Source organism: Tinamus guttatus, unplaced genomic scaffold, assembly GCF_059628265.1.
Source record: "Tinamus guttatus ecotype Peru unplaced genomic scaffold, ASM5962826v1 Tinamus_guttatus_pri_ptg000439l, whole genome shotgun sequence".
NCBI classification, from domain to species: domain Eukaryota; kingdom Metazoa; phylum Chordata; class Aves; order Tinamiformes; family Tinamidae; genus Tinamus; species Tinamus guttatus.
The window spans coordinates 754665-780444 of record NW_028288973.1 but is presented as its reverse complement, the minus strand read 5'-3'; the positions used below and the strand labels follow the sequence as shown (position 1 = coordinate 780444).

Genomic DNA, 25780 nt, shown 5'->3' with positions numbered 1-25780 from the left:
GTGTGTGGTGCTGGGCCCTTAGAGGCGCTGCACAGAAAGGAGACAGTCTCCAACTGTGGGATCACAAGATAAGTGGGAGCAACAACTGCAGGGAAGGGCTGTACAGTCGCATCAGGGCAGCAAGACTGAGGGGAGCTTCTAGCACAGACACCAGAGACCGAGCAACAGCCCAGTGAGAATAGTCCTCCACTCATGAGCCTTCCACAGCTGTCCTGAATACATGTGCATGTGTATCGTTGTGTTGCCTTTTAAATATTAACTCCCACTTAGTAGTAATCCTTTCCCTCACCCCAACATCTTGGTTCAAGAGCAAGTCACATCCACTCCAGTGACACAGGGGCGCAGAGCAGGCAGCTCCAGGTGGGTCACCGGGCAAGGAGGTGCTGCACCAGCTGCTCAAACTGCTCCCGCTGCTGATAGATGTAGAGCTGGGTGTCCCAGAGGGCGTTCACCAGCACCGTGTCGTTCACCTCGTCCAGCATCACGTCCGTGTGCAGCTGCGGGCTCAACCTGTGTGTACCAGGACAGCATCACCAGCTGGGCAGGCACCAAAGCAACAAGGCAGCAAAACACGCTCAGCACGAGACAAAACACACACACACCGCCGGCTCCTGCTCCCAAGGACTCTCTTTCCCCTTTATCTGGGAGGCTTGCAGGGCAGGGCCATGGCCTTGCCTCTCCTTCAAGGACCAAGATGCCACTGATAGTAAACCCTGCTTCAGCAGCTGACACTATTTCAGACAGGTCTGGGCAGGCCACCCTCTGGCGAGGGCAGGATTTGGGATGACTCACGCCGCAGCCAGGTCTGAAGGGAGAGGGCTAAAAAAAAGCTCTCTGCAGGACGCAGGAAGGAAGCTCTTACCGGAAATACGGGACATCTGTCATCTCACACCAGGCCCTGGCGCGCTCCACAGCGGGGCCATCTGCGTCGGTGCACTGCAGGGGGAGAGCGTGGTGAGAGCCCGCTGTGACACTGCTCTGCCCCGGCCGCGAGACACCGCGCTGGCGCCAGGACGAGCGGCACAAGCCACGCGGGGAAAGAGAGAGCCAGGAGCAAGGGCAGCCTGGTTGGCAAAGATGCCCAGCACAGCAAAGAGCAGATTCCCCTAAAGAAACCACTGAGATGCTCCAGATCAACTCCTTGGTACTATCTCCATGCACTGATGTTCCACAAGCTCAACCTCAGGAGAGCCCACAGGGCTGCAGGGCTGCAGGGCTGTCCTGGGACAATTTCCCACAGAGGCCTGACATAAAAGACAATGGAGGCAGATGAAGCCTCCGAGGTATTTTCTGGCTATAGGAAACTGAAAGAAGATCAAGCAGCAGAATTAAATCTATAGCCAGAACCTTAATTCTGATCTTTCTGGCTTTCATTCGCTTGTTTTCATTTGTAACATCTCAATGAGCTTCTTTCTGAAGCTTGCAAGAACATATACCTATTACACTCCTAACCATGGTGCCAAAGTACTGCTTTTTACTAGTGCCATTCTCACTTTTCTAACACCAGCTTATTCTCACAGTGGCAGTAACAAAACTTTCCTTAAGGCAAGTGATTTTGCTTTCTGAGGCTTGATATTTTTGGCTAGGTTGCTCAGATGATGTTTCACACCTCCAGGAAGCAGTACCTGGGAGTCTAATGAATTAACTTCCTAGGGTGCACAGATGTGGGATTCCTGAAGGCCAGTGGTCATGCTGTGAGCAAGCCAGATAAGGGCAGAAGGGCGCCAGACCTAGATGAAAGGGCAGAAGGGCGCCAGGCCTAGCTGAAAGGGTGGAAGGACTGCTGACTAAGAGATAAGGAGATCTTGCGGAGAGTCAGATAAGGAGGCAAAGAGTTGACGCAAATAAGAGCTAACCTATCCTGAGCTCAAGCCTTGCAATATGCATGAACCTAATTAAGCTATGTATAAAAGTGCACACTGAATGTTCAATAAACGAGTCTTGTCGATGACCATATGGTGTCGCAGTCTCCCTTTCTCCTACACACAGACAACAGCCCTTCCCGCCTGTTAGCTGCTGTGGGAAGCGCATCTTCCCTGTGCCTGAAACACTTGCCAGGCAGGCAGGGCTTCAGTCCCACCTGCTCCAGCAGTTCTCAGGTCACCAACTACTACAGCTGTTCCTTGAACTGGTCGTGGTCAGAGTAGTTCCAGGAAAATAGTTTCCTTCCAAAGGAAGGGCCTAAGCATGGGAAATCCTTGCTCCCGCTCACAAGCACACACAGGGCTCCTTCCCACCCTTCCCTGCCTCCCGGTACTCACACAATCCACCACCATCTTGCCGAGCTCCCTGGCCCCAAAGACGGTCTTTGCCAGCTCCCAGGGGTTGGAGGGGCGGAAGACATCCACGGAGCTCACTGGCACCTGCGGAGGCTTCCCGGTCCCCAGGGAAACCACCAGCCCCAGTTTTCTCACCTTCTGCTTCTTCCCCTGCAGACAAACAAAACGTGCTTATAAAGATCAGCAACTGAGGTGGAACACTTAGGGAGGCTCTATAAGACATAGCAAAAGGCTCAAAAGCCTCCTCTTACCCAGCCCACAATCTCCTCTCTTTAGGACTGCCTGGCAAGACGAGCATAACCTAGGAGCCTTCATAAAGCAGCACTCCCACCTTCCTGCCCCTTGCTACACATCTCAAGCTACAGCCACCTGCACGTTGCAGCTACATCCAACTCTACTCCCAGAAAAATCCTGGGAGTAGACAGCCATGAAATGATCCAACTCCATCAGTGACAAGGGCTCAGTATCTGTTGGGGAAAAATCTCCCACCGTCCCAGCTACAGGGCGCAGTTACTGCCTTTAAGGAGCAGAAATCTCCTTAAGCCAGATCGCAGGGCCAGGACTTCCCTCACCTTCTTGACCAGCGTCTTGTTGTACTCGTGGATTTCCGTCATGGCGTCAAGGGTCGGGTTGTTTGCCAGGAGCCCACCATCCAGAAAGCGGCCTATGGGCCGGAAGTAAGTGGGAGCTGCCCCGCTGCAGCGGGCAGCGCGCCACACCAGCTGCTCTGCAGAGAGAAAACAGCAGAGGGGACTCTCTCTGCCCATCTCCCGTGTCACTTCGGGCAAAGAGCATCCCCTACTCGCTTGTGCGATGCCAAGCGGCCAGGAGGAAGGTGCTTGTGATCTCAGAAGATTCTGCACCTCTTCTTTCCAGCAGCAGGGGCTCTGCTTAGATATGCAACTCTGTTTTAAAAAGATGTTCTCATCACTTTCCATGTACCTGGGCCAAATTCACTACGATGAGTGTGATCCAGTTACGTTTGCTGGACAAAAAGCAGCAAGCTGAGGACAGCTGCATGCCTTCAGTTACGTAGCCTTTTCATACTAGCCAGCTCCTGAGGACACAAGGAAATGTACTCACCTCCTCTGGCAAACTTCATTCCCAGTGAATCTCCTCAGCCTGCCCCTATTCATAATATAAGAGGGGGCAAGAGAGGAGGGAAGAGGAAAAGAGAATCACCTCTAGGATCAAGCTACTAAGTCAAGATCAAGGATTAGCCATTCCAGAGAGACCCTGATTTTCAGAGCAAGAGGAAAAGAAATCATCAGTGTCCTGTTCTCAAAGGAAGGACCCTCACCAGTCAGCCACCTGGACTTCAGGATGCCAGCACTTACCTTCTGGCTGAGTCAGTGGTTTGAAAGATGCCGTGGTCTTGTACTCTGTGGAGATTTTTGTCTCGGGGACAGGATAATTGCGGAAGAGGTGGAGCTCAGCTGGCTGCCGGTCACACAGCGTCCCGGTCACGATGACCCTAGGGGGACAGGACATGACAGAATAAGGATAAAATGGAAAACAACACACTTATGGCTCCAATTTCCTGCACATCACATTCCTCCAGATCTGTTCTAAGAGGCTGAACTCAGTACTCTTGGGAAAGCATCAATCAGTGCCACCCCCTGCAGGACTTACTTGGGTTTTCGGACATCTGTCATTTTGGTGTTTTCCCCAAATTCCTTCTTCAAGAATTCATCCAGGGGCTCTGACTCGTAGGGCCGAGACCCCCGGAACACCATGTCCTTCATGCGGAAGTACAGGCAGCGCATGTAGTCCATGGACTTCCCTGAGACAGGCAACCAGGCAACAGCGTCAGCAGGAGCACAGAGTGACAGGAGAGGCAGGCAGAACAAACAGAGCATCAGAGAGCTTGGACCTTCCACAACCAGTGGACAACAGGAAGCGTTGTTCCCCGTCCCATCCCTTCCCCTGGCTGCCTGTCCCAGCAGCACTGGGAAGATTAAACAGAAAGGACAAGATCAGAGCTTTGCTTCCCACCACCGGAGTGCCGGAGACGCTGCCGCAGAGCCACCTTGGAGAGGGGGAAGAACGGCACTCCTGCACCGTACACCTTCCCCAAAGCCAGAAAGCTGCTCTAGACCAGCTCACATGAGAAGCAAGCACAAAAACAAGACTCAGGCTTTCATTCATGAACGCCCCTTCCCTTCTAAACAGGGCAAGAAGCCTCAGTCTGCATTCTTGGGGCTGCTTCCGACTCTTATCTCCTGCTCCCCGCAGGCGGAGGAGCGCTGTGCCCCACGGAAGGGAAAACGGGCCCCGTTACTTGCGCTGCCCTCACCGTGTACGATAGCCAGGGCCAAGATCCCCCCAGTGCTGGTCCCCGCGATCCAGTCAAAAATCTCCCGAACGGGCCGGCCCGCAGCCTTCTCGATAGCCAGGAGGAGCTGGATGAGCACCAGGCCCCGGATGCCCCCTCCATCCAGGCACAGGAGGCGGTCTTGTCTGCATAGAGAGAGACAAGGCTCACAGGGGCTGTGGCACTGCTTACAAAACCACAGTACAGCACATGGGAACACAACCCACAGCGTGGGGGAACCAGAGCAGTAACAAAAATGCTGCTATGGACAAAAGAATCGGCTCATTCATAAACCCAGCAGTGCTTTCTCAGATCCAGGTAGGACTGAACCAAGTAGGCCCATCCTGAATATGGCCAAATAAGCATCATATCTGGGGCAACACTGCTTGATCTTTTTCACATCTCTAACTTTGCCCTGTATTAGAGACATTTGCAAGCTAGAAACATTGTGCAATAAGGGACTTGCACGTGATGAATATTGCCTTGTGAGCAAAAAGAGATCCCTAGCAGCAAATGCTAGCTAGCAAATCCGGTCTCTGACCACCCCAGTGCCAGCCCTCCCTTCGCTTCATCCCAGGTGATGTGGAGACACTGCCAAGGCAGTGCACAAGCTGGCAAAGCTGGATGATCATCAGGGCAGCACAGGGAGATAAGGAATCACTAAGCCAAAACAGTGGTAACCTGTAGCAAAGGGGAGGGATGGAGCACAGGTTTCATCTGCTGAGTTCAGGCTTCACTGAAGCTCCAGAGCTGTGAGCAGAAACAGAACTTGCTTACAAGAATGGAGACTTACCACAACAGGGAGGAGGAGGAAATTCTCACAAAAAAAATGCAGTATTGAAGGATGCTAAATAACGGCAGCTGTCTGAAACATGTGGGTGGGGAGGAATTCGTATACACAGCTTTCACCTGCAAGCTGCACAGAAGTCCATGCACAAGCTGCCTCTTACTTACTTTCTCCCTCCCTCGCTGGGTGAGTCCACAAAGTCTGGTGTCTTAAACAACTGTCCAGCCACCGCGGAAACATAGAGAAGGTCTTGGTATCCTACAGGGCCATGAATGTGCAAGAGGAAAAACAAATAAAGATTTCAAAAAAGTGAGCGTGCACAAGACAGACAGAGATGCAGGCATCTTTACAGCAGCTATAGAGGAAAGGGACTCAAAACTGGTTTTCATTTCATCTGCAGCAGTAGGATTGCAAAGAGTAGAACAGGGCTTCCTCCTGACCTTGCCTACTTTACTCCCACTATGTTCCAGATGCTCCTCGCAAACCCATTCCACCACTGCAATGTTGACATAAGAATCATTTTTATCCTAGTGATACCACTTTGCTATCTGAGCCCTCTTGCAAGCACTTCCAAGCGATATTAGTCCAAATTACAATGAATTAGAAAACCCTGTTATTTCTTATTTTTTTCTCCTTTGCCCCAGAAAATTGCCCAGAATACCCTGAACTTCCCATGTCTGTAGTAAATGACTTCTACCATAATCACACAGAAAACATTTAACTCCCCTCTCCATGGGATAAAACTCCCTGCAGGGGACATGTCTCACCCACAGCCACCAGATACCCTGCCCTTCTCCTCCCCAAACTCAAGCCACACCAGAGAGAAGCAGCCCCATCCTGGAGGGCAGACACCTGCAGGTGCACTGGCAAAGAAGAATTTGTAAAAGCAGATGGGTAGGTGAGAGGGAAGGCAGAGCCCAGCAGCATGCCCTCTATGCAGCTTACTGCAAGCTATGGGGCAAAGCCTAGGCCTACTCCTGCAAGGTAACCTAGGCAGGAGAGCTCTGGGGGCAGGGTGGCTTCTCACTACCCCTCTGTTGATGCAAGCCCAGGCCGTCCCACATGTGGGGGTCCAGTCCGACCTAGGTGAGAGGCCGGCCTGTGAAACCAAGAGAAAAGCAAAACAAACCAACCAACAATAAAAACAGGGGAAGAAGTCAAATACTGCTAGTGCCCAGAATGAGAACGTGGCCATAAATTGCACAGGAACATGGTAAGGAGTTTCTTCAAGGGCCACAGTCCATGTCAAAAAGGGCTTTACTCTGTCAGTGTGTCAGAGTTAGAGGAGGCACTTTCACAAAACCATGGCCTGAAGACAGTTCTGGTGGGACTTGGGGAGACAGACACACTCCAGAGCTGAGGGAGGCTTCTTCTTTAGCCTCAAAGAGGGCCCTTTGCACCAAAGAGCACCAAGCTGAAAGAAGCACTGGACCAGAAGGGGCTGTTATTTCCTCATGTGTCCCCTTTCGATTCACCCACACAACCCACACAGTAACTGCCTACACTGCCTCAGCTTGAGCTACAGAGCTTGCTGGAGGAGGATATCCCAAACAGCTAATATAGGCCCATGGGCTTATTCACACAAACTGCATAGGTGATACAAAGCATGAGCTACGACACAACCAGATGTCCTGAGTTTGGCTCTTCCTATGCATAATGTCAACTCAGTGCCCAGGATGACTGCTCCTTAAACTGCATCCCTTCCTTCTCCAAGCTGATCCCCAGGATCTGAATGAGACACTTCTAATTTCCTTGTGCCAGTTGATATGACACTGAGCTGTCCTCCAGGAAGACCAGCAAGCTCTTCCCCATCTGTACACGATCTAGTGGACAAAGGGCATAGAGGCAAATACAGCCTACGCCACTTCCAGTGGGGTGAGGAAATCTGTTTTCCCTTTCCTCTTTACATAGCTGCACAGTGTCACGCCTATAGAACAAAAGCAGTTCACAGAGTTTACATAGTTGGAAAAAAACAGAGAGAAGAGCCCGAATCCTGCAACAGCTGAAGGAGAACAGTCACGAAAAAGTGAGAGCGAGAAGACAGCCCCCAGAATGCTGGCAGCCTGGAGAAGAGATCTGAGAGAGGACTGCAAAGCAAGATGGGGGGAGAGCAAGGGAGGGCCAGGGAAGGCATTACCTAAGCTGCTGAAGTTGCTCCGTGGGGGAGGCTGCCCTTCCAGGAAGAGGGAGGCCGCAGGTGGTGCTAGACATGGGGAGTCAGGGTTGGGTGGGTGGCAGCGTTCGGTCCCTACAGATTGCAGCAGGTCTAAGAGCACTTTCCGGTTCGCACCTTAGGTGACGAGGAGGGAGTCACAGAGATCAGAAAGAGAATCAGTGTATGCACACACCAGGGAGGGGAGGAGGGTGTGCTGCCAAATCCACAGCAGCACTGACCCTCAAAAAGCCCCTGGAATAACTCAGGGAATGGGAAAAATAGGTCCAGGATATCCCTCCCCTATGAGTAGGCAGCAGGCCTTGCACCCAGCAGGGGCACCCAGCACTGGGCAGCTCCCAGGCTGCGTGTCACACACTTCTTGCTTTTGAAGAACAGCCCATGCTTGCTTATGCCTGGGAGTTCAGCAGCACTGCACCTCCCGCTGCGGGCCTGCAGTGGCCAGCACCACAGCTTGAAGAGCAGGAACATGTGCCAGCTTTTCCTCTTTCATCTCTGTCTCATAGAGGAGAAATTCAAAGACAATACAGAGCCTAGTCACTAGCTCAGGAAGCACCTACACTACAAGCAACTGGAAGCTGGGAGAGCATCTCGGAGAAGCGCTGCTCATGTTTGGCCTGTTGTCACTACCCCAAGACACTGCTTTGGCCAACACAGGGGACAGGAGCCTCTGCAGGGCTGCCAACGTCTCTCACCTTTGCTGCTCCGCGCTGCCAACAGCCCTGGGGTCTCCCCAAAGTCATTAGGGATCTCCACATCCCCTCCAAACACAATGAGGGCTTTGATCATGTCTAGATGGTCTTGCTAGGGGACAAAAGAAAGTTTAGTCAAGGGGTATGCTCCCCTCAGCTGTATTATTTCTCCCTCCCTCCTCATTAGCTGAAGCACTCATAGGAGATCACCCAAAGAAATGCACCCACCACCTAAACAGTCAGGACTTCAAAGAAATGTGCCACCGCCTCAGCCCTTCAGGGGAAAAAATCTCCCTGCTCCCCAGCAGCCACTGCAGAAAACTCACCTTCATGGCCAGGTGCAGCGGCGTGTTGCCATCCTGGCCCTTGGCGTTGGCGCAGGCCCCATGCGTGATGAGCACCATGGCGCAGTCGAAGCGGCCCCTGCTGACGGCGACGTGCAGGGCCGTGTCGGCGGTGCGGCTCGCAGCGTTCACCTCGGAGTCGTGCTGCAGCAGCAGCCGCGTCAGCTGCGCCCGCAGGGAGAGAAACAGCAGCCGTGAGGGCCCCCGTCTGGGAACTCGGATGGGCAAAGGGGCGAGCAAAGCAGGTGAAGGGGAGCAAGCCTCACGCTGGATGCAACTGCTAGGCAGATAACTCCCTGGTGGTTTTCACAACCTGGCTAAAGCTTTCAAATATTTGGGGTTTTATACAGCTAAGCTCAATGAGGAGAACGGGGGCATGAGGAAACCACCATCAAGCAATCCTCACCTGGGCCAAAATCCCTGCAGACTGGAGGAAAATGTCTGCTTTTTGACCTTCTCCTCTTTATAAGCCAAGCAGACTTATGTCTGCTCAGTTCCTCCACTAGACACTTCCCAGAGGGATTTGCAGAAGGGAAATGGTCTTTCCATAGGGATGTTCTCTCCTTGAGATGAGTTCCATACTGGTGTTCCAGCACTGCCTATCACATCCCTCATCAGGCCATCTCTGGCAAGAGACATACAGTAACCCCCACACCACAGCTCTGTGCCTACCTCGCACTTCCTCTGCAGTTGTCAAAACATCCATTTGCTGCAGCCTTCCCTGAAATGGGCAGATAGTGAGAGCAGAGCTCCCCCCAGGGGTAACTAGAGTCTAGCAACCAGGCTACAGTTCTTCCAGCAAAGAGAAAAGGTAGGAGCCAACACTTCTAAAGAGTACAAGGATGAGCCAGTCAGTTCATTTCACTGCAAGGATCCACCACTCCATCCCCACAACAAGCAGCACTGATCAGGTCAGGGCAATGAGAATCAAACATCCATCCAACCACCTCTGCAGCAGGACTCCATTTTGGGCAGCTGGCTGAAGCTGGGCACTTCCAAGGCTCTACACATGCATGCAGGAAAGGGACAGGGCACTGGTGGAAGGAACTATGCAGCTGCCAGGGTGCTGAGTGGCGGCCCGGGCCCTTGCCAGGGCGCTGGCTCTATTTACCTCTGCGTTCTTTGCCCAGTGCAGTGGAATGGCTTCATAGCGAGGGTCCCTGGAGCGAACCTGGCTGGCATCTGCTTCGAGGATGGCCTGGGCACACCTGGCAGACACAACAACCCAGAGAGATCTGTGGGAGTCGTCTCCACTTCAGACCTCCGTTCATGCCGGCACCTGCCTCCCACCCAGAGCCTTTCAGATAACCCTACAGCTGCAGCATGCTCCTGGGTGACACCTTAAATTCCTCCACAGCAAAGCAGTCATTTCACTCTCTTCAAAAAGGAGCCTTCCTAGCACCAAGTTGTGGGGCTACATTGGGGTATTTCTCCAGTATAGGACTGCAGGGCTTCTGGAAGCCTTGAAGCTCAGACAAAATTCTCCTCTCTCACCTTTTCTCCAGAAAACTCTGGGGAAAAAAAGCTAAAGTAGGTAAATACTTACACAAATTAGAAGTCAAAAATGACTCCTATTTCTCCAAGGGGGGAGGTGTGGGAGGAGGAAGCACTAAGTCAACAACACTAAGTCGGTTCCAGAAAGCATTATTAAGGATGAGCAGTAACTTTGGCCCGCAAGAGAAAGGCGCAATGAAAAGCTTGGAACAAACCCTTACCAGCGACAGAGCAGTCTGAAAGATGGAGGTACAGCAGTACCAATATCGCTGAAGTGTTGCTAAACCAGCCCCTCACAGCTCACTTTGCAAGGTTTTCCACAAACATTATTTTTAGTTTTCTCTATACCTCTATATAATGATCAGACATCAGGAGAAAAACAGGTAAAAAATAAAGACAACTTTCTGCCTTATTCTACCATACCAGCACATCTCCATTCTTCTGCCAGCCCAGCGATGCAGAAGACAACCCAGGCCACCTGCCTACCAAGCACTGGCCCCAGAATGATCCAGCCTTGAGCAACACAGAGCAGTGACAGATCTGCTGCAGAGAGGAAAAACCCTGTTCTAGCAAGGCTACTTACCCCTTCTGGGAGTACTTCAGAGCCACATGGATGGGATAGCCCAGGGTCCCTATGATGTTGCAGCTGGCATGACACTTGAGCAGAGAGTAAACCACATCCTCTTTGCCCAGAAAGCAAGCAAGATGCAGAGGGGTCAGCCCTTCATGGCTCAGGTGGTTCAAACCAACGGCTGGGGCTCTTCCCAGGAGCTGAGAGAAAGAGGGCAAAAAGTCATCCACCCACGCAGCAAAATAAAGACACAGAAAGCACTCACTTGTCTCTCTCCCCAAACTCTGAGGACGCTGGAGCATCGGGCTCCTCTGGAGCACTGTGTTCCTGACACCAGCACAGCCTGTCCTCTTTGCCCCTTCTTCCAAAATGGGAATCATGAAAGCGCACTTGGTTTTCTCTCTTAAAAGGAGAGCTGCATTTTCTGCTCTTTTCCTTTAGCCCTACCTGAAGCACTAACTGAAAGCAGAGATTTGATCTGCTGCTGTAGGCCCATCAATCACCATGGCCAGCTGGCAGCAGGAGCTCAGCCTCCCCTGCAGCCCCACCACTGCCTGCCACCACAAACAGGATTCTGTTTAAAATATACACGTGGAGAGATGTTTGAAGGGATTTTCCTGCCCCCCGCAGGTTTCACACTTGCTACTTGCCAAGTGGGCAAGTTACACAAAAATACCCCACCTCCACGCTCAAGCAACCCTGCACAAGAGTGCACTAGAAAAAGCAGGAATTTAGAGCTTCCCTCTTCGGTTCAGGGAAAAACTGAGAGAAATGCAACAGGCAAGAGACCGATTAGAACCAAAGGCATCTCTGAACAAAGAGCCAAGTTGGTATTAAAGTGAAATACAGGAAGATGATACCTGGTTAACACAAAGGTCCTGAGTGCCCTGCTCATCATCCCTCCCCAGTCACGCATGAGAAAACCCCATCACAGTCTGGCTGGCAGAAATATCACAGCAGGCATTGGGCAACAGGAGGGACACGGGTGTGGGCAAGAGCCTGTTCCACATTCAGCGCTCAAGAACTGATGGCCGTTAAGGAACCAGCGTGGAACGCCCCTCATGCCCTTACGAACCCCATCACTCTGCCCAACACCTTGCAGCACCTGAGAAAGCCCTGGGCTTCAGGCTGCATCTCCCCTGCCTCTCCCCCGTGCAATGGCACTCAGTTCAACAAGCAAGATGCTGGGCTGCCAAGGAAGGCGCTCCGAGCTGGCAGGCACCACGTGCTGCCCCACCAGGGCCAAAGGCTCCCCTCTAGAGCAAGCAGCCAGAGCTAAAAGACCTGTTGGCAGGGGACAGCCAAGAACCTGAGGAAAAGCGGGACTAAGGCCTAAAGCAGATGACACTGAAGGACGCTTGGTAAAGAATCTGTTGCTCTATATCCCTGCCTCACTGCAGGCGGGAATTTGGGAAGCTGCGCCACCAGAGAGGGTGGAAGGGGCTGAACTCAGCACCGAGTGCTCACGGGAGCAGCCTGAAGCACTTCAGCTGGGCAGCCCTGAGCTTCTCTCCTCTCTTCCCCCCTCACAGCATAGGGGAGATCCCTTTTAGCCCCAGCTTCGTAGCTCCCCCACCTCGATGATCTCGGGGCTGCTCCCTCGCACGGCGTAGTGGAACACAGTCTCGCCATTCCTGTCGGCGACATCGAGGCGCGCGTGGCACTCGAGCAGCTCCTGCAGGCAGGCCACGTCCCCCCGTCGGCACGCCAGGTGCAGTGGTGTGCAGCCCTCCTCGCTCTCCGTGCTGTTCACACAGCTGCGGAAGGAGAGCAGTCAGCAGGACACCGAGGCAGGGCGGCAAAGAGGGGCCCACCAAGACTCCTTGGCGGCCGCTGCCAAGGTACCTTTGAGACCTGTGATGGGCCTGACTGGTACGAGCCACCAAGGGCCACGAGGAAGTGCTACCAAGCAGTGCCAGGCCTGCCACTGCTTCTCCCTGTGGCACAGCCCGCTGTCCTGCCTGCCAGGGTGTCTCCCACCACCCTCATGAAGGGGGGCTCAAGATGAGGCAGCAACCAAAAGGTGCTGCGATAAATCGCCCAGGCCACTAACTCCTTGCAGATCTGCCCTTGCCTAAATGGATCTCTCCCAGGAAAAAGCAGAAAGGGTTGTGCCCCTCTGACGCATTTCCACAAAGCTAGGGCTACCCTACGTCCTCTCTTGTGGTATTCAGTGCCCCAAAACCCTCTGAAGGGCAGCTCCATGTTCTATTCGTGCTGCTGGCAAAGCTGTTCACTCCTTTGGCTCACACACTAACAGTCTAGGCTTTAACATCAATAGATCCAGAGACTGACAGTGAACTTAGAGAGGCCACCAGACACTCTTTGCTATCATTTCGGTTTTTCCGGATACCAAGGTCAGCAAAACTTGCAAGCTCAGCCACTGCAGTAACCGCAGGTGCTAAGTTTCTCCAAGCAGCAGCTCCCTCTGTACAGGCACAGCAATGCCCCGATCTTGCCTAAACTCCCCTCCTGAGCCTACTGCCCGCAGGGGCTCCCAAGTGCCTCTTGCCTCAGGACGTGGTTGTGCCGGAAGCTCTCATGAAGGCCGACCTCCGCAGCCACGTGGGCCACGGACCAGCTGGGGTGGTTGCGGAAGCAGTTGGTAAGCTGCTGGAGAACCTCCAAGGGCAAGGGCTGCGTAGAGCTCTCGTAGAAGGGGCGCAGCTGCCTGGTATACTGCTCAAAATGCATAGCTGCATCTCCCTCGTTGATGAGCTGGAAGAGCCTGGGGGAGAGGCAAGAAGAAAGAAAGGCAAAGGCGAATGCAAGTCCTGCACAGAGAGAGATAAATGCCTCCCAACATTAGTGCTAAGGGCTTTCCTCTTCTTCCTTGTTGCATGGCAGACTCGCACCATGGGAAAGAGAGTTTGCCAGGCAGGCAGAGCAGCCTCACTCTTTCTGAGGCACATTAAATTTTGGGGTCAAGTACCCTGTGCTCCTGACTGTAAAACACCAAAAACTTTGAGCACAAGTGGATGTGTCTGTGGACGGATGTTGAGCCGCGAGGGCCTGTTACGTGGCTGCCCGCACCCCACAGCGGCTGAGCTCTGCCAGGTGACACCTTCCTCCTCCTTGCAGGCTATTCTGACTGCTCCTTGACCAGCACTCACAGGGACCTCCCATTTCTAGCGAGGCCATGAGTTGGTCAAACACTTCAGCCCACACCCACAGACCAGAAGCACCACCACAGCGGAGAGGCAGCAGCACTCCACATCTCTCCTTTGCCCGTGGAGCACCAAGCAGGCCAAGGCAGCCTGTCGCTTACCGGAAGGCGACCCGGGGCCTCTGAGGATTCACCAGGAGGCAATCCCAGGAGTGCGCGGAGCTGTTCCTGTACAGGACCATCTGGCCTTCTTCCCTCACGCGGGGATGGGCCGCATACTCTGCCACAGACACCTCCTTTACCCGGTAGGGGTTTGTGAATATCTGCGTGACGCTGTTGAGAGTGTCCACGAGCCGGCCGAGGAACTGCATCTTTCCACAGAGGGGGTCTGGGGGAACCCAGCTGCAACCTCAGCCGGGGCCAGATGGCCCCGTCCTACTCCCTGACCTCAGCAACCTGCCACAAGAAGAACAGCGAGAGCAAATGACCACCAGGAGCAAAGCCCAGCGCTACGAAGAACTTTGATTTAGGAGCCCTTCCTGGGAGAGCCCAAGCTGCTCCTTGTCCTTTTGCTTCCCACGACCCCGGGCTGGTGAAAAAACCACCCCCGCCCGGAGCCAACCCGCCTCGGGAACCCCTGCGCCCGGGAGGCGCCGTGACGGGATGGAGGGTCCCGAAGGCCCGAGGCGCCGGGCACGACGGAAGGGGCAGCCGGGCTGGGCCGCACCTGGGCCTGGGCCTGGGCCCGGGCCCGGGGTCGGTACCGCCGCCACGAGCGCCCACAATGCCCCGCGCGCGGCCAGGGGCGCCCGTTCCCCCGCGCTTACCGCACGGCCGCTTCCACCAGCGGCCGCCGCGCGCCCTTGCGAAGCCTGCCCCGCGAGCCGGTCAATGGGAAGCGGCCCCGCCCCGCGAGCCGGCCAATGGGAGGCGGCCCCGCCCCGCGAGCCGGCCAATGGGAGGTGGCCAGCGCGGGGAGGGGCCGAGGGGCGGTTGCGCGGTGGACCGGGCCGGGCGCCCTGACGTAATGGCGGATGTGCGGGCGACCATCTTGGTGAGGGGCGGAAGCGCGCGCGACGCCGCCACCATTTTGGTGAGGGGCGGGGCTCGCCGTCGCTTTCTTAAAGGGGCGACGGCGCCGCCCCTCTGCGTGTGGGGCCCGGTTGAACGGCGGCTACGGCCTTTTCCCGCGTTTCTTTTTGTTGTTGGGTTTTTTTTTTTTTTTTTTTGAGAGAGAACATTCTAAATTTCCCGTGTTGGGGGAGGACATGGTGGCCGCATTTAACCCTTCTCCCTGCCTGCAGGCAGCTTGCGCCATTAGCTGGCAGCAGGACAGCCTTCCCCGCACAGTGCCTGTGTGCACATGTGTCTGTATGCGCATGCCTATATGCTGCTGTATACAAACACAGACCTACTTACACGTGTGTACCCACATGCGCACATGTACGTGTATGTGCACGCGTGCATAAACATGTATGTGTGTTACACATGCATGCACGCCTGTATGCATGTGTACGCACATTGATCTGCAAGCCTGCACACACGCATACATATGTGCACATAAGTGTGTGAGAGGGGGCTGTTCAAGCCCTGCCTTGGGGGCAGGGAGAGCCCCATCCTGAAGCGGCAGGAGCAATGTTGCTCCTCAATGTATCCCAAAGGACCCCGAATCCCTTCCCTCCGGCCCTGGGTGGGGGAACAGCCCTGGAAGGAGGCAGGGGTGGGTGACACCTGGTGTGATGGCTGTGCTGTGTCCCTGGCCACACCAGCTGCCCACACAGCCCCATGCGAGTGCTGATCGTGTTATCTGCTTGTAGTGTCTGCCTCCCTGCATCTCTGCCACCTCTTCCCACCGAACAGTAAACATATGGCCGCCTCCTGCTGGGGGATGTTCCCATGGACCTTGGGAAAGGAGATAACAACAGCACAAGAGCCGGGGACCAGCTAAGCTGGCGTCAGCAAAAATTTGGCTGATATGCAAAAACCACTATAAATCAATCACCCTATCCCATAGAAATGAGGTGGTTCCAGAGCCCCTTGAGCTCTCCTTGCGAGGCAGGGTCTCCCCGTGGGCAGCGGCACCTCTTGGGGTTACTCCTCAACGCTGAGAGATCCCTGAAAAGCAACAGGTCCGCAGTAAGCAAACATGGCATGCAAAAGCTTTCTCACACTTCCTAAGTTTTACGGAGTTGTATCCAGGATTGATTGTGCACATAATCCCTTAGACTGTGCACATAATCCCTTAGACATAAACTGTTGACCAAGCCTGGGACTAAGATTGGATCCCACCGCACCCAGATCCCTGTGAGGAGGAGTTTGGAAGGGAGCAGGGTCCAGTCTGAACCCCGTGACTCAACGGGAGGGTCTTCCTGGTACATCTGTGTAAACTTGTTCTCTATGCAGTAAATAACAGGGACCCTGCTGTAGAATGTCGTGAAAACCACTGTCCATATCGACAAAACATGTTACTACTTCCTTCGTGAGGGTGAAGCGCATTGCATTACCCGCTGCTCCACACCACTGTGGAGAGTTGCGTGGGGGGAGACGCGGTCAGCTCCCCCTTAGCACCGCTTATGGCTCCGGGCAGCTGCCTCAGGACAACAACCTGTTTCCCCAGCTCCACCCCCGTCTTTTCCAATACAGAAAAGCAGCTGGAAAGCATTTCAAGGGCAGTTCTTCACGGCTCTGCTGGAAAGCCATAAACAGCTCAGCAAGTGGCTGTGGCAGGACATTTAATGGCCAGCACCAGCCCTGCCGCTCGCAGACGCCTGCCCTTCTGCTGCAGCCCCCATCTCATGGGCGGCAGAGGGCAAAGCCGCGCTCACCCTGCCTCCCCCCAGCCCCACATTCCTGGGGCAAACAACCCCCCAAGGCACCCACAGCAGGGCAGGGTGGGCACGGGAGGACCCTTTAAAATCACTGCCCGGCGCTAAGATGGCAGCAGGGCCCCCCGGCCGCGTCGCCTTCTCCGCGCGGCGGGGAGGGGACAAGGGAGGGGAAAAAATGATGTCACCGCATGACTGTGTTTTTATGAATGAAAAGAATCCTGCGAGTGAGTAATTCCAGGAAACTCGCCTTGCAGCTCGGCGCGTCGCGGCGCCCCGCTTGGCCCCCCGCGCGCCGCTCGCCACCCGCTCCCGCCTGCCCCTCGCCGTGCCCGGGGCCGGGCCACGCTCGGCGACGCCGGCACGAAGCCTCCCGCTGCGGAGGGAGCCCCGCGCGCGGTAAGTGCGCACACGGCGCCCGCCTCGCGCCGCCGGGCCGCGTGGCCGCCCGCCCAGCGCGGCCCTCGTGCTGGGCCCCCCGCCCCGCCGCCATCGCAATGGGCGACGCGGTCCCCCAGGGCGCGTTCGTGGGGCCCCGGGGCGGCTTCGTGGCCCTGTTTTTCTGAGGCGGGAGTGGAAGGAAGATGGTGGCGGGGGGGAAGGAGGGAGAGAGCGGCGGTCCCGCTGCGCCCCGGGGGAGGCCGGCGGCCGCCCCTGTCCCACAGAGCCGGGAGCGGGGCCGGTGGGAGCGGACGGCGCGGCGCTGCCTACGCCGCCTCCCCCGGGCGGCTCTCGCCTCCCTGGAGTTTTGTTTTCCTGGCTCCGGTTAACTTCAGCCAGAGTTTCGGGTTGAGAAACTCTCGGCGCCCGGGAGGGCTCAGGGCTCCGCTCGAACCTCCCCTCCCGCCTCCCGCTTTACTTCCTCGCTGCTCCCCGCTGAGAGGCTGCTGCGTTTCCACTCGCGGTAGCTGGCGCGGCCGGGGCAGGGGGTGACTTCTGTCCGGGACACGGGGCAGCTTGGAAATGCGTTTGGCCCTTCGGAAAGGCGCCGGCAGCAGCAGTTCACGCTTGCCTGCGGGTGTCCTCTGCTTCTCACGCGGCTTCCCGATCCCCAGGGGATATAAATAGCGAGCGCCACGGTGCCTTACCTCCCACGAGGTGACAACCCGGTGGCCAAAGCTGGTTATTTTTAGTAGTTCCTGCCGTGCCGATACCGTGGGGAGCCGAGTGCTGTTTCTTTAAAGCGGGAGCAGGAAGCTGGGAGCTAGCGCTGCGCGGCAGTAAACACCTTGACGCCGTGTTTGCCTCAACGCCGCGCGTGTTTGTTGATGTTTTTCTCTTTCGTGCTCAGCACAGAGCGACTCACCGTCACATGACGGTCATGGCGGTGCCCGCACCGAGCTGGGCTGCAAAGCTTGGGCGCCTGCGGGCGCCCTTTCACCAGCGGCAGCACAGGCGACCCCGGCTGCTGCTGCGCCCGTCCCTGGTCCCCTCCTCATCCTCAGCTGGCCCCTTCGCTAGCGCGGGGGCTCACGGGCCAGGCCCCGCGGGGATGCTGCCTCCTGGCTCCGGAGCAGAGCTGGGCTGTTCTCTGCTCCTCGCTGCCCCACATTCCACTTGGAAACGGGGGCTGTGGGCGCAGGTGCTGCTGAGGTACCCGTGTGCTGCGGAGGCACCGTCAGCACCGTGCGCGGGAGCGCTGGAGGCTACGGCGGTGCCATGCGTGCGCTGCGGGCGGCTGGACTTGGCCCACTGTGCCCGCACACGCATCCTCGCGTCCTTCTGCTGCAGCCAGCTCGTGGGCACAGCAGGACTTGCTGTGCTGCCCGAGGGCTGCACGTGCCCGAGTGTGTGGCGGTGCCGCAGCCAGCAGTGCAATAGTGCAGGTGTGCCAAAGGTTGTCCCAGGTGTCCCTGCGGGTGGGCACGAGTGGTAGCAGTGGTGGCTCTCCCGGGCCCTTCTCAGGAACAGCAGTGGGCAGGGGACCTGCTAGTGAACAAGGTCTGCATCTCCCCTGCGGCTCCTTTCCCTTCCCTGTTTGGAGCTGCGTCCAGGTGCGTTGTAACAGCTGACCATATCCGTACAGAGGGCCAGATCCCGGCCCCTTGGGCTGCGGAAAGCCTTTGCCTGCAGACCAGGTGGCCACGGGGTCCTGCCCTGTGGTGGTGCCATTAGACCTGCTGCCCTCCCGAGCGCTCATGAGTTGTGCTGTCCCCCATAGCCCTGGCTAGAGTCATTGGTAGCCGCTCAGAATGAGGGCTGAATTAATGAAATAGCAGGTGATGGACAGGGAATAGCTTGGCTCAGTGCATCAGAACAGTGGCTCCTCCGGAAGCCTGCTAGGACACTGCAGCTACCTGGGATGGGTCTGTGCCCTGTCTGTGATGCTGAGTGCAAATCGGTGGGGTTCAGCAGTGATGCAGATCTGGGGGGGGGGGTCTCTGCTCCCTGCCTCCCTCATGGGGTCCCCTCTCCTGCGGCTCCCAAGCAAAAGGCCTGCAGCCCCGCCAGGGATGCAAGGACCTGAGAGAAGGGCGGCCCTGCTCCGAGCTGGAGCTGACTTAGGTGTGGGAGGCCTTGGGTTGTGTTTGTGCCTTTCCTAAATCTTGTCCATCTCTTGGGTAAGTTCCTGAAATCTCGCCCTCTCCTGAGCCTCTCCCGCCTGCTCCAGCAGCCGGGGGAGGAGGCCATAGCCACGCCGCTGCACAGGCCGTGTTCCCTCGCCTCCGTATGCAGCTCCCCGTGCTTCCCGACTCCTATTGCATCAGATTCCAGCCCGCTGTTTTCCCAGCTCCACCTTTCCTCCCCGCTCTCCTCCCAGCTCTTCACCTTACTGCTGTTCGGAGCGCGCGCGAGGGGGGCCCTTCCCTCCATCCCTTTCCCCTGGGCATGGAGCTTGGTCTCTTCCCTCCGCAGCTGCACGTGTGCCTCATCTGCCTGCCCCTGCCTCCTCCTGCCAGCCAGCCCTCGCCTTGGCCCATTTTCACTCTCCCTTGGTCTGGTTGCTCCCCTATAGGGGGGCTGCCTGCCTCAGGGAAATGCTGCTGCGTTGCATTTCAAGCTCCAGCCCTTGCCAGCCCTCTCCTCATAACCTAGTGAGAGGGGGGGAAAAAAATAACTCCCTTGCCAGAGGACAGGCATGGATGGGGTGACGGCTGCTTCTGCAGTGCTGAATCATGGTGAGATGGCTTTTCTCTCACCCACACGAGGCTGCTGTGCCTGGGCCCTTTGCTCCGCTCCCGGGACCTGCCCGCACGCTGGAATCATTCCAGCGCAGTCCCGGGCAGCCTGGGGTGCCCTCGCCAGCTGGGGCACGAGGGCTGCGGGCGGCGGGTCCGCTCCGAAGGCGGCCGCTGCGCAAGCAGGGCAGGTGCCTGGCTCTGCTCTCCACGTGTCTGCGAGTGCCCGGGGCGGCACAGGGCGCCCGAGGCCTGGCAGAGCTCGGCTGGTTTCGCTCCAGCGCTGCTGCTTTTACTTTCCTTTCAGCGCCAGTGTTTCCTCCCGTCACCCAGGAGGAAGCCTGGCCTGGCTGCCATGTCCCGGCAGTGCAGCGGGGCCTTGGGGGGCAGGCAGGCAACTTGGCTGCCCTGGGGCAGCACGGAGGAGGTGGTGCTGAGCATTGTTGTTTCTTCCTTCTCTCTCTATTTATTTATTTATTTATTTTGCAATCATTATTATTATGTATTTTTAAAGGAAAAACCATGAGTCACTTGGCTCCCAAATGCCCGGCCCTGCGGCAGTCCGGGGAAACCTGCGTGCCGGGCGGGGGGCAGAGGGGCAGCACCCCCGGGTCAGCGCGGGCGGGCGGAGGCCGGGGTCCTCCGCACGTGCCATGACTAACGGGCTTTCCTCCTGGCTCCTCAGCACCGCAGGGCCGGCCCGGGGCAGACGATGGCCGCGGACGGACTCGCTAGCAAGGCCCTGAAGGTAAGTGAGGCCGCGGGCGGCGCGGGGGCATGGCCGGCAGCCGCGCGGGGTCTCAGGCGGGTGCCCCTCTCTCTCGCGGGCAGGTGAAGCGGGAGCTGGGGGAGAACACGCCGCTGCTGTCGGACGAGGAGCTCATGGGGCTGTCGGTGCGCGAGCTCAACCACCACCTGCGGGGCCTCTCCAAGGAGGAGGTGGCGCGGCTGAAGCAGCGCCGGCGGACGCTGAAGAACCGGGGCTACGCGGCCAGCTGCCGCGTGAAGCGGGTCTGCCAGAAGGAAGAGCTGCAGAAGCAGAAGATGGAGCTGGAGTGGGAGGTGGACAAGCTGGCCCGGGAGAACGCCGCCATGCGCCTGGAGCTTGACACGCTCCGCGGCAAGTACGAGGCCCTGCAGGGCTTTGCCCGCACCGTGGCCGCCCACGGGCCCCCCGCCAAGGTGGCCACCGCCAGCGTCATCACCATCGTCAAGTCTGGCGCCAACCAGGCCGCCTACTCCTAGTGCAGGCCCCCGCCGCCCGGCCGCGTGCGGCCCCCGGGGCGCCTTCCCCCATGAGTTGACGTACCGGTTGCCGCCCTCTCCCCTCCCCAGCCCCTGCCATGGCTGCTGGGATCCGTCACCCGGGGCCCAAGGCCCTTCCTGCTCCACGGGGCCATCCTCCTCGCACCTGCAGCCTCTCCCCTCCCAGAGCCCTTTCAGCGCCTGCACCGGCCGCCCTGCACCAGCTGCAGAGGGGCGCACGGAGGGTTGGTGGGACCCTGCCGGGGACCCCTCGAGGTAGCAGAGGCTCCACAAGCCTGGCAGTCCCCCATGGCCTCCCTCGTCTCTGACTCCGGTCTGTCTCCTGCTGCAGCCTCCCCCCGGCCGGGTGCCTCTCACCCGGGCAGGCGCAGGTGGCAGAGGAGGAGGTTGGCGCTAGCGGAGCTGGGGAGGCATCCCGTGTCTCCAAGCTGGCAGGAAAACCCTCTGCTCCTCTCCTCTAGAGAGGCTGCAGGAGAGCTGAGCGCAAGCCGGGCACTCTCAGGAGCACGACAGAAAGGGAAAATGAGGGGAGAGAGTTTTGCGGAAGGGACAGGATGGAGAGGGGTGAATCAGTGCTGAGGTCTGGCCCTGCCAGCCTCACCACTTGGACTCATGTTGGCCACCGCTGTGTCAGCACCGGGAGAGGTGGCAGAGTGGCCATGGATGTGCAGAGGCCGTGAGCCCGCTTGCTCCAGCCTTGAGTTTGTGGTGCAGAAGGGATTAGAGACAGCGAGGGCAGTGGTAAGTCGTAGGGAGGGAGAACGTGGCCATGGGCTGGTGCCTGAGGAAGTGTGAGTGAAGGTGGAAAAGCATCATGGCAGCCTGGACACGGGAGGTCGGGGGGGCTGAGGTGATGGGGAGCAGTGGCGAGGGCAGGGAGGCCCCTGGCGAAAGGAGAGCTGGGGAGGGCGAGTGGGTCCCTCCCGGCCGAGTTCCTTCCGCTGTAGCACTGGGCTGCTGCCGGAGGGGCCGAGGGGAGAAGCGAGAGGTGCCCTTTTATCTCTCTCCATCACGCACATCCTTCACACCTCTTCCTGCCCCCGGGGACATGGCAGCCCAGGCAGGCCGGGTGCCTCTGGAACACAGAGGCACTGTCAGGAAGGAAACGAAGGCAGCTGGAGAAGAGATAAACGCTATTTTGTTCAGTAGAGGCCAGCTTGGACAGCCCCACAGCACCAGGCACAACATTCCCCCCCGCGCCCCTGCAGGGAGGCTGCAAAGCCTGGGGAAAAGCGGCCCTGGTCCCCAGGGAACAGGAGTTGAGGCTGGTGAGCAAGGAGAAGCAGGAGAGGGGCGGAGGTGCTGAGAGTGGGCAGTGAAGGTGGACGCGGGCTGGGGGACAGAGAGCGACTCTGCTCCTGGAAGCTGCAGGCCGGGCCCCTCGCGGTTTTCCTCCAGCTTGGACGCAAGCCTGGGACAGCCTCTCCTCCCAAGGCTTGAGGAGCCCCGGAGAAGAGCTGGGCTTTGCAAACGCCAGCAGCGACCCATAGACACAGGGAGGTAACAGGAGGCAGCCCCGTTTGGCCTCAGCCAAGTCCCCAACGGCCCCTGCCCGAATGCTGTCACGCCAGCCCTGCCAGGCTGCAGCCGCCCTCTCCTCCCTGCAGAGCGGTGCCCGCGGAGAGGCACTACGGTTAGCGCCCCCCACCCCATCCCCATCTCCCCCGGGTTTATTTATTGCACGAACATAAGTTATTTTCACGTCCTCTTTACCATTCCGCCTACTCGGCACAGCCAGGATGTTGGTACAGAGCCGTACTTTATATTTTATATATGCAAATCACATTTTATCTTATACTTCTATAGAGCAAAAAAGAAAAAAAAAATCCTATTTATTTTCTGACTTACAGTATGTGTCCTACCTGACTCCTCTGTATTTTGTAGACTTTACAAATAAAGCAAATTCTTTTTTTTTTTTTTTCAACAGAAAGAGTGTTTTATCATTCTTGAACAGAGCATAGGGCTGCATCTTTGTAAAACCAGCATCGGGTTTTCCTGTTTGGGGTGTGTTTTTTTTATTACTATTATTTTTTACTGCAATGTCCAGCATACTGAAATCATGAGCTTGCATGAAAATCAGAGCATTCAGCTAGAAAGATTTCCACAGGGCACAAGGATAAGAGGAGAATGAGCATAAAAAGGATTGAGGATGGGGCACAGCTCGTGGTTTTTCCGGCTCAGCAGGGATTTATGTTCTTCGGAAGCAAAGGCCTAAGGCGGCAGGTTTAATGCTGAACCTTTCCTTTGAGGCATCGGCCTCTAGCCAGGACAGCTCCAAGACCGAATGGGCAGCTCTGAGCTGGAGCAGCCACTGTTTTGAAGGGTGAAAAGGCCCTGGCCGCTGCCTCGCAGCAAGCCCCAGCTCACAGAGGCGACGCAGCCTGGGCAGGCGGGTGGCAGCGGTGGCTGCAGAGCCACGCGCTGCTCACCGTGTCCCGGTCGTCCCCATTCTGTGCGGCCTCCCGCTGCCATGAGCGCTCCACGGGAAGGAGGCTGCCCTCTGGGCCGGGTGAACGGCAGCTTCCCACTTTGGAGCTAGGTACCAACAGGAGCCTCAGTTTCCAGGGGCGGCTGGGCAGCCTCGCACCGCGGCAGTGGCTGATGCGGAGCTGTTGGGTTTCACTTTCGCGCGGTCTCACCAGAAGCTGCCGGAGCTGAGATCATCACAGCTCTCCTTCCACCCCCCGCCCCACAGCGCATTCTTTCAGGCACACTTCAGTGGCGCTGAGTCAGCTTCTTCCAAGATAAAGATTTTCACTGGAAAATTCCCATGAGGCTGCGCTCGCGCTGCAGCCAGACCTGATGTGAGCAAGTGCTTGGGCACCGCACACCCCTTCCCGCAGCACCCCAGAATCGCCACAGCTCCGTACGGCCACCACGACCTCGCAGGGCTCCCTGCCGAGCCACCGCACCGAGGCCTTCACGCTCATGCCACCACCCGCTGCTGCAAATAGCACTCAGGGGGCCAGGTAGACCAAGCCAAGCCCTGCAATGGGCAAGAACGGAGAATGAGTTCAGAGAAGGCACCCAGACACCACTACACAGAGGCGGCTTAAGTACAATCTAAATTATCTCTATATTTTTATTTGTCATCATATTTGCTCATTTCTGCAGAGTATAACGTCACAAAGACCAAAATAGAGAGAGCGGCTTGTCGCTGAGCTCACGTCAGTTAAACACAATAGGTACAAAACTAGGTGACTCTGTCTTATTTATCATACATTTTTTTTCAGTCATTTATATACAAAGAACTACTCTATATGGAAAAATAATAAACAAATCCCATGGGTATGTTACATGGTAAACAAAGGAAGGAAAAAGAGGGGTAGCAGGTGAGGTGGAGCAGCTCCAAGGGCCTGTTCTTGGAACTGACGTATTTGTTAGGGCCCTGGGCTACCGCTAACAGATCTGCGAGACCAGAGGGCATCGTGGCCTTCGTTTCCAGCTCTGGTCTCATTAGATATTTGTTCCTACAGAGCTGATGTTTGTTCTGGCACTTGCCTATCTTGAAGGACAGCAGGAAGCTCAGAGATGATTTTCAGTAGCGTTAAAAAAATATATATAAAATTATAATGTGTGGCAGCTGGCTGTTGTTCAGGTGCTAATCTTCACCAGGCTTCTCTGAAGGTAGCTAGTGCAAAAGGGTTATACTTTAAACCACTACATATATGAAGCTTCAAGAATATCCAGATCCTATGCACAATATATGCAGCATACATTTTAAAGTAACTTAAAAAAAAAATACTTCCCCAAACCTGGATCCTCTTCAAACTCAATGGGATAATCCCAGAAATTTCAGGTCTCAGTTATCCAATGCAGCAGACATCAGCGAGAGCCACCATTTAAGTGACAGTGGGACATCATCAAGTCCTTCAAATGAAGTAAGAAGGGGGAACAGGTGGTACCCCATCCCACACTTCCTAAGAGAGAAGGGAACCTTGAAATAAAAGCGAAGCACTAAAGAACTATTACTCAGAGTCATGGAAGATGGCAGGAAAGCCCATTCAGTTTCCAGTCCTGCTTTCCAGGTGGGTTATGGGACATGGAAAAAAGTGTTTTACACCAAGCCCGCAAAAGGGCTGGTAGACACCATTGGCCCCTCTCTTTTAAGTAGTGGCAGATTTAGGAAAAGCAGCAACTAACTGTTGGCATTGCAGGCTATGTGCAAAGAAGGAGATGCAGGAGCAAAGGCGCTTTTGGATTCACTGATCCTTTCCCCAACTCCCTCAAGAGTTGGCCCCAATGCTCCCAACCCCTTCGCCCACCTCAGACACACGAGCATGGAAGGAGATGCTGCTCGGTGTCCTCCTCACCTTGCCCTACCTTATCCTCACAGCAGAGAGGAAAGCTGTCCAAACTGGAGTCCGTCTCCCTGACCAGACCTGAGGAAGGAAGTGGTCTTTGCTCACAGCAGCTTGTGGGAAAGTGGATGGGCACACACATAAATCGGGACACAAGAGGAAAGGTCAGCTCCAATGAGCCCTGTTCTGGCAGAGGGACTAGTGGCAACATGGAGAGATGCAGGTCTGCTGCTGACAGTGGGCATCGAGCAGCCCAGGGCTGTGAAACTACAGGCAAAAAATAAGGAGCCTGATGTAACTGCTCCACTTCACTCTCTGACTGTGGTGGCAATCTCGCCTCTCACCCTTTAGCGCATGTCTCCCTGCCCCATTTTAGCCATTTTTAAACAGGGAGGAGGTGTTTCTTGCTGCTTGGACAGACCTGCAGAGGGATCGTTTTTAATTTGATTCTGTCAAACATCTAGGAGCTCAACATTCAAAGTCCACTCAAAGCCCAACATAAACGAGGG

The 25780-nt window shown here is 56.3% G+C and overlaps 2 protein-coding genes across 2 annotated transcripts; one reads left to right on the top strand and one right to left on the bottom strand.

Moving 5' to 3' along the window:
• Positions 1-217: 217 nt before the first annotated feature.
• Positions 218-14226, bottom strand: PLA2G6 (phospholipase A2 group VI). Its single transcript, XM_010224154.2, has 16 exons — positions 13923-14226; positions 13167-13382; positions 12231-12411; positions 10667-10854; positions 9701-9797; positions 8572-8754; positions 8249-8357; positions 7518-7670; positions 5548-5638; positions 4576-4739; positions 3912-4062; positions 3617-3753; positions 2852-3006; positions 2262-2429; positions 863-936; positions 218-510 (listed from the first exon to the last, which is right to left on the bottom strand). The coding sequence occupies exons 1-16, from the start codon at positions 14129-14131 to the stop codon at positions 366-368; spliced, it is 2421 nt and encodes an 806-aa protein (XP_010222456.2). The 5' UTR covers positions 14132-14226; the 3' UTR covers positions 218-365.
• A 6172-nt stretch (positions 14227-20398) lies between these two features.
• On the top strand, positions 20399-20973 carry MAFF (MAF bZIP transcription factor F). The gene is made up of 2 exons (XM_088531889.1): positions 20399-20452; positions 20536-20973. Exons 1-2 carry the CDS (start codon positions 20417-20419, stop codon positions 20947-20949), a joined length of 450 nt encoding a protein of 149 aa, XP_088388015.1. The 5' UTR covers positions 20399-20416; the 3' UTR covers positions 20950-20973.
• The last annotated feature ends 4807 nt before the right edge of the window (positions 20974-25780 follow it).